Source organism: Ochotona curzoniae, unplaced genomic scaffold (assembly GCF_017591425.1).
Source record: "Ochotona curzoniae isolate NIBS_2020 unplaced genomic scaffold, NIBS_Ocur_1.0 contig_2754, whole genome shotgun sequence".
In the NCBI taxonomy this organism is placed as follows: domain Eukaryota; kingdom Metazoa; phylum Chordata; class Mammalia; order Lagomorpha; family Ochotonidae; genus Ochotona; species Ochotona curzoniae.
The window spans coordinates 30,976,905-30,992,870 of NW_024465582.1; the positions used below are offsets into that span (position 1 = coordinate 30,976,905).

At 44.1% G+C, this 15,966-nt stretch overlaps 1 protein-coding gene across 1 annotated transcript in view; it reads left to right on the forward strand.

The window, feature by feature from the left end:
• IPO11 (importin 11) overlaps positions 1-15,966 on the forward strand; it is a 140,431-nt gene that overhangs the window by 111,821 nt on the left and 12,644 nt on the right. Inside the window, exons 28-29 of the mRNA XM_040977596.1 lie at positions 4,946-5,041; positions 11,406-11,490. Coding sequence (XP_040833530.1) covers positions 4,946-5,041; positions 11,406-11,490 — 181 coding nt within the window. The remainder of the gene's footprint in view (positions 1-4,945; positions 5,042-11,405; positions 11,491-15,966) is intronic.

Here is a 15,966-nt window from a genome sequence, read left to right on the forward strand (position 1 = left end):
TGTCATGTCCACTGCGTGCATCTGGCATGCCGACCATTGTACAGGCAACTGAGGAATCCCAATCCCGGTACATGCATTCCAAGGTCAGGTCAGACCACAATATTGAACCTTGTGGCCAGGGTTTGAGTTCAGGGGTCTGGTTGCGGAGCTCCCCAAGAAACCTCACCTGAGGCAACCTCAGATTTGACTCTTGTGTTTGCCAGCCAGTTAGTCTGCTGCACCAGGCAGTGCGTGTACTAGTGGATGCAGCTGCCTGGTCAGTTCTGCCTCTTGCCCCATCTCTCATGCAAACCGATGGGTGGTGCAGCCTAACCCAGCCCCGCCCGCCACAGTTCTGATCTTCATGCACACCAGCAGGTGCCACAGCTTAGTTGGGGTAACCCCCGATAAACCCTACCAGGCTCCCCTAGCCCCACTTTTTGTATGTGCCAATATATGCTGTGGCCTAGCTAAATCTGTCCTGTGTCCTGTCTGGTTCTCATGTCCACATCGTGAGTCTTGCAGCTTAGCTCAGCCTGACCTGCCCTCACACATGCAGAACACTCCTCTGCCTTGCATATCTTGGTCCACCACCAGCCCTGTCTGTTGTGTTCATCAGTGGGAGCTGCATCCTAGCAAAGCAGTGCCCCACAGTTCCCCTACCAGGCCCACTTCCAGCCTTGGATCTTGTGCTTGCCTGGAGGTCCTGTGGGACAGACTGACATGACTTGTACCTGTCCAGTCCAGACACTTGCCGGAGGATGCTGTACCTTAGCCTAGCTGGACTACCCCAGACCATCTTGCCTCCAATCCCAGCTCTAATGCTCACCAGTGGAAGCAGCAGCCCTGCAGGGAAGTCCCCAAAGTTCCCTTACAAGATCTATTCCCAGCCCTGAGTCTTAGGCTTATTAGCAGATGCAATAGCCTGGCTCAGCCCTGCCCCACCCCCAGTCTCAGCTCTAGCCAGTGAGTGCAGCAGCCTGGCCCAGGCTGGCCCACCCCAGCCCTCATGTGAACCAGTGGGGTGTTGCTGTTCAACCTGGCCTGACCTGTACACCATGCTCTCTTGTGACAGTGTGTGCTGTGGACTAACCTGGTCCAGCCCACCTTTCTATCTGGACCACACATATGCCAACTGGTATTGTAGTCTAACCTGGTCTGGTTGCTTCAACCCGGACTCTTGAGCTCATCAACAGAAGGACCTGTATCCTTGCAGGGGATTCCCCATGTACTCCTTACCAGACCTGCTCCCAGCAATGGATGTGTGTGTGTGTACTTGCACATGCATGTATGTGCCTATGGATGCTGCCACATATACTGAAATGGTTGGGCTCAAGTCCTAGCACTCACTAGCGGGTACTGCTACCTAGCCTGACTGGTCCGCGCCCATTCCAGCTCTCACTGGTGGGTGCTACAGTACTCACTGGTGAGTGCTTCCAGCCTGGTCCATTTTCCCTCACCTGGCTCTCATGTGAACCAGTGAGTGCCGTGGCGTGGCCTGGCCTGGCCTGGCCTGTCTCACAGCCATTCTGGTTCTGGCAAGCACAAGCAAATGCTGGAACCTAACCCAGACTGGCCCACCCCCAAGTGCAGTCCATATGTATGCCAGGGGGTGCTTCAGTCTTGCCCATCCTAGCCACCCCCAAATCTGGCTCTCATACTCCCCAGGGGGAGCTGTAGTCTAGCAGGAGAATCCACAGAGTTCTTCTTCCAGGTCCATTTTCTATGCCAGATATTGCAGCTGCTTGTGGATACTCCAGCTAAGCTTGGCATGGTTTGCCCTCAGTCTCAGCTCTTGCTGGCGGATGTTATAGCCTGGCCCAGTTGAGTGTGGTGCACACCCTGTCCTGGTGCTCATGTGTGCCAATGGGTGCTGAAGCCTGTCCCCGGACCTGGCCAATACAAATGCTGCAGTCTTTCTTGGTCTGGGCACATACTTGTTAGAAATCATTAGTATTAGGGTCATCTCATTCCCCAAATCACCTTTGGATTATGTCACTCTAATTTTCATGAGCACATTGTCTTCCTTTTGGTCTGAACTGTGTGACACACAGGATTTCCCCAGGAATTGAACTGAAGACGTCAAGTACCTCTTTGCACAACTTTAATAACATCAGTGCAGTTGACATTTTTGTTTGTTTTGAAGGTTTATCTTGATGATTACCTTGCATTTACTCTATTTGAATTATTTATAAAAATTTTCCAAAGTTTACAGTGGCAAGGTCATATCCTCCAAACACAATAACTAGCAGATCTTTGTGAAATTCTTTTATATTGTCACTTTTTAAAAAAGAGGAACTGATTCTGTGACTGTTGTAAGTATCCAAAATAAACATTGGAGGAGATTTCTCCAGTTTTCTCAGTTTTGTAAGTCATTAACTTGAAAATCGCATCGGATGGTACTTTCCACTCGTCTTGTTGCACGTAGATCATTCCAGTTATTTTTTGGACTTGTAATAGCTTTAGTTGGGGTGGGGGCCCAATGTGTGCACATTCCAGAAGGTACTGAGGGAAGACACTGTGCAGCAGCCTGTGTGAGGATCATTAAGTTGAGGTAAAAAAAGAAACAGTATTCTTTTTAAGATAGTGAATTTCCACTATGAATCTTAAGCCTGTTTCCTTGCCGTGTTTGCCCGGGAGATTAGATTTATTAATATGCATTTCCGTGCAGAGTCTTACTGGGTAAAATGATGTGTGTTTCCATTAAGTGACAAAGTGTTTACAGCAGAGTTCCTGGGAAATGTCTAAAAGAAGAAAAAAGTCCCAGTTCTGTTGCTTCTCCCCTTGACTCTCTTTAAAACAAAGAACATTCTTTTCTTGATCCTATTAAGCCATAGAAGCAAAGAAATTCTATTAAGCGAATATATTTGGTGTTGGCTTTTTTGCACCTAAAAATGTACTTACTTTACTCCCCTCCTTTATTTAACTTATAATTATGGAACAGTGACTTCAGGTAGGTTATCTGAAGTATAATTACAGTGTGATTTCAGATAAATTGATAGTTCAAAATTAATTTAAGTATTGATTTTTTCCCCTTTCTTTGGCCTGTTAATATGAAAATATTCTATTGTCAATTTCAGCTTGCAAAACTGTCCTATAAGTTTAATTGAAAATTTTGTCTATGTTCTTTCCTACCTGTTTTTTTCCCCCCCAATTCCTGCCTGTTTTCTTTCTAAAAGTACAGGGACCAAAATATGGAGTAGGTAGGCATTCTGTAGATGGTAAAGTGCCTTGCCGTAGTATGTGTGTGTAATCTGACTAGATCCTCTCACACACTTTGAAGAGAGAAAACACAATGACTTGAAAAAACTCCTGCAGTAGGGTGTAGACGCAGGTGAGAGTGGATCAGAATGACATCTCCAAGTTATTATTTTATCCGTCTCCTTATTTAGTTCTCCAAATTGATCACAGTTGAAGGTAAAGACAGCAAGTTTTGGCTTTACAAAGGGGAACCATGACCCCTCTGTAAAGTATTACAAACTTAAAAAAGTAAGAATGCTTCGTAATGCAGGAATGATGCTGTATGTTCCCCAGGGGGCTGGGAATTCAGTCATTTTCAGTTAGTTTGAAATTCAGGTAGTGTAATCTACTATGCTGGTGGGTAGTTGTGCCTTTTTCCTTTTGAAGTCACATTAATTCAGGTATAGCTTACGTCTAACAAGGTCTCTTTGAATTGTGCACTTTTGACAAATGTACATGGTGGTGTCCACAGCTATGCTCAACTTGTGGAACACTCCTATTGCCTGTGTCTCATTGCCAGGCAACCACTAGTCCATTACTTCTGCCTCTCCAAAAGGTCACGCGTATGTCCCCTTCTGGATCTGGCTTCTCACAGCATTGTTCTGAAGAGATTTATCCCATGTCTGAATATGTGTCTTCTCTATTCCTTTTTATTGGTGAATATTTTGCACTAGTGGTCCACGATGTGTTGATCCATTGTCTTGATGTACACTGGAGTTGCTTGCAACTCGGAGTGATGAGGAATAAAGCTGCTGTAAGTCTCCATGTAGGTCTTGGTTTTGGGCACATGAGTTAATTGCTTAGTTCTGTGGTGTGCATTTACCTTTATAAAAACTGCATGTTTTTCAAAATGGATGTTAATTTGTTGATTTGAAAACTAAGAGTAAGAGAAGGACAATCTTCCACCTGCTGGTTTACTTCCCAAATGTTTGCAGCAGCCAGCTTGGATAGGCCAGAGTCTAGAACCTGGAATTCACCTGAGACTTGAATGTTCGTGGCAGGGATCCAAAGCACCTTGGCTCTCTTCCTTTACCTTCTCAGTCATGCCAGCCGGGAGTTGGATCAGAAGCAGAAATGTGACTTGAACCCACAGTCCTAAATGAGAGATGATGTCTCATTTGGTAACTTAATGCCATGCCAAACCCTTACTGTCCCCTTGTTGTGCTGTTTTGATTCCTTACAGCAAGGTATGATATCTTCCTGATACTATAACCATAATGTGGCATTATCAGTCTTCTTGATTTTATTTTTAATTAAAACCTTACTGTGATTTCAGTTTGTATCTCCCTGATGCCTATATATATTGCACATTTTTTCAGGTACTCATACATTACCCATATGTCTTCTGGTGAAGTCTATTTAAATTTTTGCCTATTTTAAAATGACAATTTAAAAAATCTTGTCTCCCAGCTTGTGACTTGTCTTTTGTTTTTCTTGACAGCTTTTTTGGAAGAGCAGTATTTTGTAATTGTTGTCACTCTTTTCATAAACAAAGCTGCTAAGCCATTAAGATTAAAATATTGTTCTAATCTCTTCCTCTAGTACTTGAAAATATTAATAATCAAATGAAAGAGAAATTTAAATTGTTATGCAAAGGATTAGGAAGTATATTTTGAAAGTTTCATCTTCACGGCTAAGATATTTCTTCGTATTTGAGAGAATGTTTAGGAGAAAAGAAGTCACCTGTGAGTGTGTCAGTCAACCTCTCTTCTCTTCTTGTCTCTAGTGTTATCCAGGATAAATTCTGCGGGATTATAAACATCGCAGTGGAGGGCCTGCACGACGTCATGACTGAAGATTCGGAAACAGGAACTTACAAAGAGTAGGTGGATATTTAATTAACCAGAATTGGATCTGAGCAAGAGTGACTCTATTGCCTGAGTTTTGCTTACTATCACCAGAAAAGAAACTTTGTAATTAGGTGTTTTATACCAAAAACTGCTTTACCTACATTTATTGTTTGACCATCTTATGTCACAGTATTATGTTGAATTGGGCTTCTTGGTTCTCATCATGTTTTGTGCGTGTGATTTGGCATGTTTTTTTTTTTAATTGTACATGTGCTTTATGTAAATTTTCTTTTTTAAGAGGTGTTAAGCATATTCTGTGTTTTAACTTAAAAGTTTCCCTGTGTTTCAAGCAAACCGTGGAGAAAACAGGATGAGATCCTTTGTATTTCTCTGGTTGAAGCATCATTCATGTTTTTAAGTTCTTAGGAAGTTACAAGGTTATTGACTAGTTGCAAAAGAGAACAGTTAAAATTCATTAGAAGAAGAGAAAAATTATATTATTAGGAAAGCTGATAATCACATTTTCATACAATAATTAATTCAAAAATTTATCCTTTTAAAAAATAAATCGTTGTATCCTCTTCTAGTTAGTAAAATTGTCCTGCCTTTCCACTTAATATTACTGTTACTGAAAGGTGTATTTTATGCACTATGAGCAGTCTTCAGGAGATCCCAGACTGCTGGACTTCTCATTAGTAACATACTAAGCTTACTTTTTTTTTCTTTTCTCTTTAAAGTGACCATATGGGAAAGAATGCCATTTGAATCATATTTTGTGAAAAAATATGGAGAGCAGATAAATGTGGTTGAATGTTACTAAATGTAAATGAACAAAATGTGTCTGATGTGCATCTTAGGTTTTTGAGAAAGTAGAAGTTTATGTGAAAGGAAGAAAGCTTTATGACTAAAAGTGACAGTTAAAGCCGTTGATGCATATGGACATTTTCATTAAAAAGTTCATGCAAGTATTTACATGACATGACTGTAAATATATTTTTATGCATAATGTATGACAAAATTTGCAAGTATTTATTGAAAGCTCAGATTTTGTCCCTCTGGATTTTTAATACAGTAAGGAGAAGAGCATGCTGGTAGCACAGTGAAAAACACTAGCAAGGAAAAACAATTATGTGTATTTTGTGCAGAGCATACAACTGCCTAATTCTAGATTGTTTTGTAAAAGTGAAAGGAAAGGTACTATCTGTTAACAGTTCAGATAGGTGTGTTAAGATGGTGAAGAAGCAAAATCCTAACACATTTAAAACGGAAGGGAACCGAGTGTGGAAATAGCTGGAAATAAAGTTCAGAAATAATCATTGCACTTCTAGAATACTAAAGATCAATATGCTAAAGTTGGGGAAAGTGCAGTAACCGGGGATGTGCGCAAGTCAGGCCTGAAACCAAGTTCTTCTGACTTGATGTCAGGCTCACCATGAAGAAAAGCTTGGATCTTCCATGGGTGAAATTGTTGGAAGTAAGAAAAACAAGTTGACCCTTCAGCACATCCGAAGCAGAAAAGCTTAGACCTGTGTGTCTGCGTTCCTGGATACCTGGAACCCAGTACCGTGTTTTTTTCTTCTCCAGGCCTGTTGATGATTGTGTTTGGCTCAGGGGTGATGTTTTTTATAGGGAAGCAAAAGAAAAGAAATGAGTCCATTAAAGCAAGGCAGAATTCCGTTTTGAGAGAATTCAGTGGTTTTTGGAGTCTTTCAGTTAGTAGGATGCTTGTTAGGCTAGGAGAGCATATCCATATTAATGATGCTCGACATTTGCCATCTTGTGTAGCCAGGTTGTTTTCTTTTTGTTTCCTTAATATTTTGCTGTCGGGATCATTAGGAACTGAGATTGATAGCTCCTTTTCAAAGCTTGGGAAGTAAAAAGGAAGGGAAAATTTAACTAGCATTTCTGGAAGCATAAAAGCACTAAAACTGATTAGAAAGTTTAATAAATGTTGAGTATATAAAGCCGTAGTAGTTATCAGTAAGTGTTATTTGAAACAAAGGTAAAACTCAAGCTTTTCTAAGCACTTTTTCCTCCTCCATCTGGTACCAGGTGGCTTTTAAAATGGAGGCAGAAATACTGAAGAAATATTGGTTCCCTGATTCTGATGTTGTCACCCGTGTATGGTTCTAACTGTGGGTGTCTTCAGTGGCACCCCTCCTCTGGGTTTTCTTTCTCTGTCTCTTCAGATCTCTCTTTTTGATTTGATCTGCTCCACTTCTTAAAATCAACTAAGAGAAAGATGAAGACAGGCCCTGTTCCATGCTGACCCACAGTACCAGCACTAGCTTTTTTTTTCTCTTGCTTTCTTATAGGCCTCATCATTCCTCATTTGTACCTTCCTTTTTTTTTTTTTAAGCTTTATTTTTATTTGAAAGGCAGAAGGAAGAGAGGGAGGGAGGAAAGGAGAGAGAGAGAGAGAAAGAAAGCAAGTGTGAATGAATGTTAGCGCTCTGTCTTTTATCCACTGGGTTCGCTCCTCACGTGACCACAACAGCCAGAGCTAAGCTGATTTCAAAGCTGGGAGCCAGGGACTTCTTTCTGGTCTCCCACGTGGATGCATGGTCCCAAGGACCTGGGCCATCTCTGCTGCTTTCCCAGGCTGTCAGCAGAGAGCTGCATTGGAAGTGGAGCAACCGGGGCATGATCAGCACCCATGTGGGTTGTTGACACCACAGAGTGGAGGTTTAGGCTGTTGAACTACAGCAGTGGCCTTTGTGTAGCTACTTTGTACTTGTGACTTCATCATACGAGCTCTTCTTAGGAGTAATACCTTCAGCCCTGCCCTGCTTGGCACATACCTGATCTGAACTCCTTTCCCCTCTGACGGGAAGAGTTCATTGCATCTTCTGTTTTTCTTCTGTGGCCCTTTGTACTGCTCCTTTACGTACAGCATTCAGTTAATTATCCTTATTCAGTCTAGTGGTCAAAACAGGATTTGAGGCAGCTCATTAGGAAAATCCACACTCATTTTAACAGAAAACTACTATATGATCAAGTGAATTTCAGGGAAAAAAAACTTGAATGGCATGTGGATATGTACTTTGAGCTTTTAACCACTGACACTAAAATAGAAATATTAGGAAATATATGGTGTTTATTTCCTGGTACAGGAAAGGAGTTTCTCAGAAGACTCTTGTAGTGACCATAGAAGAGATTTTTTCATTGATGTTTGTATGAGACATTGTCTAAGGACATTAAACCTAAACAATAAAGAATTAGTCATGTCTAACCAAAAAACACAACTATGAATAAGTAAATTCAGGATTAGTATGGCCTTGGCATCACCATTAGAAAAACAAGTTTTTTTCGTCAGGTTAAATCAGACCTTTTCTAGAAATCCTTCCATCAGACTTCCCCTTACATTGTATAGACCAGAAAACCTTAAATGTGCTGGAGCTGAGTGTGTCACTGGCCAGGGGAGAAGGATGGCCGTGTGATTGGCACAGGGGCAGGAGTCAGCTTGACTGAAGTATGGGTGGCTTAGCAGAAGGGGGCAATTAGGTAGATTCAGGGTTCTGTCAGGAAGGCTGATGAAAAGCGGGTAAACCAAGCATCCTGTACAGAGACGGACTGAACAAGGCCGGCAGTGTTGTGTCATGTGAGGTGACTCATCAGCAGTGTCTTATGTCAGCCTAGAAGAAAGCTCAGTGGATGCATGGCATTAAAAGCATTTATCATTTGCTGAAATCAGTCTCATGTATGCCAGAGAGATCTAAGTAGAAAACACTTTTTGGTGGTTTGGTCCAGCACAGTACTATGGTTAATAAAATATATATGCCCTGCTCCCCAGCAACAACTTAGAGTCACCCTTTACATAAGCATTATGGAGTTAACGGTGAGAATCATGGACTGAAGAAATCATGAGAAATGCAGATTCTCGGTTCTTGCCCAGACCTACTAACGTGGCAGCTGCTGTGGGCGTGTGATCCAGTAGACTGTGCCTTAACAAAGGTGACTCAGATGCAGGCTCAGTGTGAGAAACACTGCCACTGAACCTTGAGAATGTGACCCGAGTTCCCCGCCTCTGCCTCCAGGGACTGCCTTGCTCGTCCACGGGCTGGCGGGTAGAGTGAGGTAGGGTGTCTCCTTGCAGGCAGCTAGTCTGGTTCTGCTTACATGCTTACACAGGGCAACTTGGAAGCATCCCCGTTGGACCCTCTGAAATCGGGAAAAATTGATGAGGCCAAAGAAGTGTTGAGGGCAAGTGCTGTTGATGAGGGCTCAGCGAGGGTAGAAATTCACACTGGTTTTGTCATCTGTATGGCAGCTGAATTACTTAAAACACGGTTTATGTTCCAGTAAGTGAAAGATGTTAGCACAAATAGCTTTTAAACCAGAAGTGATTTTATAGGTTTCCTGTTTTGTGTTCCCAGTGGTTGGTATATGTGTGTGGCTAGTCAGAGTTCCTTGTTGAGAAAGATTCTGCTTTAGCTGGCGGGCATGCCTGGATTTACTCAGTAATTTCTTTCACAGGTGTCAAATAGGGAAGTGTCTGCATATATTCACAGGGTAGTGATTCCAGATGAAGCTGTTACTAGTGTTTTATAAGTGTCACCATAATTATATTCATGGCCCATGCATTTTTAGCTTACTCAAAAATCTATTAATTCGCATGCCTTTTATGTTTAATGTGATTGCTTATCTTTAATCTTTGCCAACAAGATGAAAGTTAAGTTTTAATTGGGAATTTCCTTACAAGTGAATTTTAGCTTTAGGCTCCTAAGTCCTTTGTTGTTCTCATTTAATTTTCTCTTTTGACTTTCCAGAGACTCAAGTGAGTACTCAGAATTGCAAAGCAAGAATAGTCTGCCCTTAGGTAGTTTCTGATCATTGAAAGAAAGGAAAAAAAGTGTGTATAAATGTACCTCCAGAGTAATTCCATTATTAGTGTGGTAAATCTTTCAGGGATGGCAGCACACAGTGTCTTATTGTCCAAGTAGTGTTGTCAGCAGGTCGTGGAATGCAGGGGGAGAATGCAGTGCACAGTGGACAGCCTCCACAAACATCCATGTTCATTTGCAGTTGGATTTAGGTCTAACACGGGCCAGAAAAATTGCTAGAATAAAGCCATCCCATCTCATTTTCCATCTAACAGGTAATTTTCATTTTGTCTGAAAGGCAGAGAGAGATGGGGAGAAGGATGAGAGAAAAAGAGGCAGAGATAGAGAAGAAGGTTGATGAATTTTCCATCTTCCGGTTCATTCCCTGAATGCCTGCAGACAGACAGTGAGCCAGGCTGAAGCCAGGAGCCGTGGAGTCCATTCGAGTTTCCCGAGTTGGTGGCAGGAGCCCAGGTAGTATCGCCAACTGCCTGCCAGGTTGTGGTTTGAAGGTGGATAGCTAGGATTCACCCAGGCACTCTTAAGGGATATGGCTATCCCAGTGGTGGAGCTAACTGCTGCCTGTACACTTGCCCTCCAGCCCCTATCATCTGATTTAAAATACAAACTGGCATCCAGGTATGTTTACAACACTTCCCTTTGTTAAATAGCTTTCGGGTTGATAGTAATATAATTTTCTCACTTTGTGCTGAGGTGCATTTTCTGGCTACTTCAGGTACACTGGGTTATTATGTCTTGGTGTATAAAAGCATTGCACCTTGGAGAGGTCAAGGTTGTATGCTGAGTTTTAGGGAGGTTATGGTCTTGCTGTTTTGGTATCAGCACTTGCCCTTAACTCTAAATGAAAAGTTACTTACACAGCTGAGCCAGGAATTGTCTTCCACCAGTGCTTGCTACGAAACATGCAAAATTGAACTTTTGTTTGCCATAGTTGATTGGTTTGCCTCCTGTGACTGGTAAATTACTGAATTTTCCTGTTCTAATATAGAAAGGAGTGGAATTTGTTCCATCAGATATATTCATCAGACAGTATCCATTTCTTGTTTTTCTGGAACCAGTTTTGATTGAATAGGAACCTGTTTCTGTTATCCTTGCTAATGGTGAGAAGCAATGGTGCAGATAATCGAGGGAAGTGGTGTATGACTGTCCTGAAGGTACGGGCACTCTCAGGACAAGTCCTCGGCACCGGGCTGGAGCAGAAAGTACGCTGTTCCATAAGTAATAGAAGTAATAGCTTTTAGTGTTACTGTTCAAATTATTACCTGTATAATAATATGAAGGCATGAAGATTGGGGAAGTTTTCATTTAAATTTTATCATATGCCTTGCTTTGTCAAGTGATACTTGCTTCAAAAGTTGCCTGTTAAATATTTTACAGCTTATTCTCTTAAATGCTCAGGTAAAATGCTCTACAGCATTTTGTTATGACCGCTTTTAAATTGAGATGTATTTTTATAGTTTAAAATAAGCTTGTTTAATATGTTATCTAAAACATGAGGGTTTTTTTTTTTCCAGTATGTTATCTAAAACATAAGGTTTTTTCTCAATTACAGCTGTATGTTAATGTCCCATCTTGAAGAACCAAAAGTGACAGAGGACGAAGAACCACCTACAGAACAAGATAAGAGGAAAAAGATGGTAAGTTACAAAGTGCTTTTAAAAATTGAGCACCATGTGTCATCATCATCTTCTGTAGATGAGACGTTCACCTGTTGATCTGTTTGTCCATGCACCTACTCATCCATCCCTGATGGAGACGAGTGCATGCTGAGACAGGGGAGCTGTGAGTTGGTTTTTTGTTTGTTTGTCTGTGTTTTAATGATAATTATGTTTATTTTTGATGATTTTGCATAGTTGGTTAGGGTGATAAGGGTCAAGGGCTACAGGAAGGTAGATGAGACCATTATTCCCGCATTCTTTTTTGTTCCTTCCTGCATATGGGGGGAGGGGAAGACAAGGAGAGAAGCCACATCCAGCCTCCCAACCGTCTCAGTTCCCTGGGATGGAGAACAGCCACCCAACACCACCTCAGGTCCTGATTTGGGGCATGCTCCGACGGTCCTGCTCAAGAGGTTTGATAGTTTAACAGTTTTGAATTATTGCCAACCTCGCCTCTCCAAGCATGATGAAATCTCTCCAGAATCAACTGGTTAATGTAGTCCACTTTAGAGTCTCTATTTGCCAGATATTCACTGCCAACACTTGGCTGGGGCAGTTGATCCATTTGTTCTGTCCTCCGTCCTCTGTTCTGATACCAGGTGTACTCAGCAGACTTCAGTGGACTTCCATGTCCTCCATATGCACCTGGATATACTGTCCACTGCTCCATCTAAGCCACTGAGGAAGCCCAGCTTTGATTCATACACTCCACAGTTGGACCATGGAACCTGCAATTCACTCCATGGTTAGGGTTCTGAATCCAACTTGGGGCATCCCCAAAGAAACTTCATCTGAGGTGACCCCAGACCAGGTTCTTGTGTCTGCTTGCCCAACACAGGGTCCTTCGCCTCAATCAGTTATATGCATGTTGATGGTTGCACTTGCCAGGTCAGTTCTGTCTCTAACCCTGTCTTCTACACAAACCAATGTTTATTGCAGCCCAGCCCAATCCTGCTTACCACACACTCAGCCCTCATGCAAACCAGTGGGAGCTGCAACCTAGTTGGAACGACCTGCAATAACCCCTATCAGATCCACCCCCTGCACTGGTTCCTGTGCTTGCCAGTATGTACAGCTGACTGGTCCAGTCTGTCCCATGTCCCATTCAACTCTCATACATGTCGGTGGACATTGAAGCCTAATTCAACCCAACCTGCCCCACTATCCAGCCCACACATGTGCCAGCAGATGCTACTGTCTGTCTAGCCATGCCTGCCTCAGTCCTGATTCTCATGCTCACCATTAAAAGTGGCAACCCAAGAGGGAAGTACTTACTATTTCCCCACTGGGCCCACTCCCACTCCCAGATCTTGCACTCTCCAGGTGGTTCTGCAGTTTAACTTGACAGAATGAGCCCCCAGTGCCAACACCTGCCAGCTGATGCTATGGCAAAACCCAACCAACCCACACCCACTCTGGCTTATCCATGCACCAATAGGAGCAATCAACCCAGCCTGGCTTTTTGCTGATCCAGGTGACATGAACTCAACCAGTATTATAGCCCTGCCTGGCCTGCCTCCATCCCAGCTCTCACGCTCACCAGTGGGAGTGACGATCCAGCAGGGGAGCCCCGCACAGCTCTCCTACCAGGTTTACCCCTTTGCTGCCTGGGTCTCATTTGTGCTGGTTAGGTGCTGCGGCCCAGTCTGGCATGGCCCACCTCACCTCTGCATTTGCCAGTGGCTGCTGTAGCTGGTCTGGTCTGGCCAACCCCCAATTCCAACTGACACTGATGGAGGCTACAGCCTAGCCCAGCCCAGCCCAGCCCACATCCAGTAATGGCCCTTATGTGAACTGATTTGTGTTGTAGCCAAACCCAGCCCGACCCACACTCCATTCCGGTGCTTGGATTTGCCAGCGGGTGATATAAAGTGGCCCAGCCTGGTTTGCCCCCATCCCATGCCAAATGTGTGCCTGTGGGTACCATTACCTGGCCTGGTCTGGGCTGTTCCGTGTCATGGTTTTTGTGCTCACCTGCAGGGGCTGTGTCCCAACAGAGGAGTTTCCCAAGGTCCTCCATCAGACCTTCTCCCAGTGCTAGATCTTGCGCTCATTGGTGGGTCCATGGGCCAGCCCTACGTAGTCCACCTTCTGTCCTGGCAGAAACAGTGGCCTTTCCTGACCAGCCTTTAGCCCATTCCAGTTCTTACTGTTGGATGCTTCAATTTAGCCAAGCCTGTTGTACACCCAGACAGAGCCCACACATGAGTCAGCAGGGGCAAAGACCTAGCCTAGCCTGTCTTACACCAGTGGGTGCTGGAATCTGGCCCAGTGTGGTGCCCCCCAGTCCCAATCCACACTTGTGCCAAGGGAGACTGCAACTATATCCAGACCTGAATGCAGCCCCCACTCCAGCCTTTGCACTTACCAATGGGAACCACAACCCAGCCACAGTGTCCCATTTGTTCCCCCACCAGGTCTGTTCCCAGCCATAGATCTTGCGTGTGCCAGTGGTTGCTCTGACCCAGCTTGGCATAGTCCCTCCCCTGTGTTGGCTTTTGCCTTTGGATGCTGTAACCTGGCCTGACCAGGCCTGCCCCTAGTCCCAACTCTGACTAGTGGGTGCTGGTACCTGGCCCTGCTTAGTCTGCTCCCATTCTTGGCTGAAGCAAACCTATAGGTGTGGCAACCTAGTCCAGCGTGACTTGTGCTCCAGCCTGATTTCTGCACTTGCCAGTGAGCTAAGGTTTGCTCTGTCCTGCCCGGTCCGCCCCCTTCCAAAACCAACTGACACGTTAGCCAACAGTTTGAGCTATCTTTCCCAACTTGTCCCACTTCACAGGCCAGGACCACGTGTTCACCAGTGGGAGCTATGACTAACTAGGGGAGTTACCCAAGTTCCCTCACTTGGACCACTCCCAGACCCAGATCTCACGCATGCCAGCGGGTTATAGTCCCTTGTCTTGCATAGTTTGCCCATCCATCTTGGCCTTGTATAAGCTGTTGAGTGTTGTCTCCCAGCCTACACCACATTCAATTTTTGGATCCTCATGCATGTGCTGTGGCATGGACCTACCCAGACTGTTCTTGATTCCTGTACCTATGGGTGTTGGCAGGTTCCATGGTCACACCTAGCTCAGCCCATCACCACCCCAACTCTTGAGCTAACCAGCAGGACTTGTATTTCCACAAGTTTGGGCCCACATATCCCCCACAGAATCTACCCCCAGACCTGGGTTTCTCGCATGCTGGTTAGTGTCATGGCCCTGCCTAATATGACTCATCCCCTCTTCTGACATGCAGTCAGGTACTGGGGTCTAGCCTTGCTAGACCTGCCTCCAGCTTAGCTTTCACGTGGACTGGCGTGTGGTGGTCCACAATGTTCCATGCTAACAAGCCCAACTCTGGACTTCCCTGTGGGCTGGTGCATCAGTCTGAGCCATAAAGATCTTCAGGTCTCTCCCCTCTGAATCCCCGGGTCTGTCCCATTGCTTACCTGCAAGTACAGTGGCCCTCTTGTTGGGAGTCCCTCATAATTCATTCCTCACCTACATGTGAGGTTGCCTTATCCATGGATGTTGCTAAACAGTAATTCCCAACACCCCAGTGCTCGTAGCCAGGTAGCCAGCGGGTGAAGACCAGCACTGGTTGGCACTCTGGCCGCCCTGAAGCTCAGCATTTGTGCACCGCCTGGCAGCATTGGACCGGGGAGCTAGGTTTCCAGCAGGAAGCCTGGCCTGATGCAGATTTCCCCAGCAACAGCCGTGGCTGGGGATTCAAACATCCGTACCTCTTCCCAGACTTACCTGGACTCTGCTGAGCTGTGTTTTTATACAGGAAGTTGAGGGTCACTTTTAATCTGAAATAATGATTGCCTATCTTAGTAGAGCAGATGGCTTACTCTTTTATTAATAGAAAAACATGTGTGCCTCAGGCTCACTGAAATGCTTATTCTTCCATTTTGAATTCTGCTGGAATTGCTTGCATCCACGTTTTAAAATAGTTCTTCACAATGAACTTTTCTCATAGGCCTTTTGATAGGCTTTCATTTCACCAGCCATTAATTCTCATTATGGCAGTCTGATAAGAAAAAAAGGAAATAAATGTGTAAATAAATCTTAACATCTAAACTATACTGACTATTTGTATTGTCATTGCAAATATTTCATATTCCTCATTAATAAAAATATTGGAGTAATATAAAATATTAACTTATTTTCCTACTTATTTATTTAGTTTTGAGTATTTATTTCTACTGGAAAAGTAGATTTCTAGAGAGAAGGAGAGACAAGGGAGAAAGATCTTCCATCTGCTGGTTTACTCCCCAAGTGGCTGCATTGGGTAGATCTGAAGGCAGAAGCTTTTTCTGGGTCTCCCACCCTGGTGAAGGGTCCCAGGGCTTTGGGCCATCCTCCACTGCTTCCCAAGCCATAAACGGGGAGCTGTTGGGGAAGTGGTACAGCTGGGACACAAACAGGCGCCCATATGAGTTGCAAGCATTTGAAGGTGGGGGAT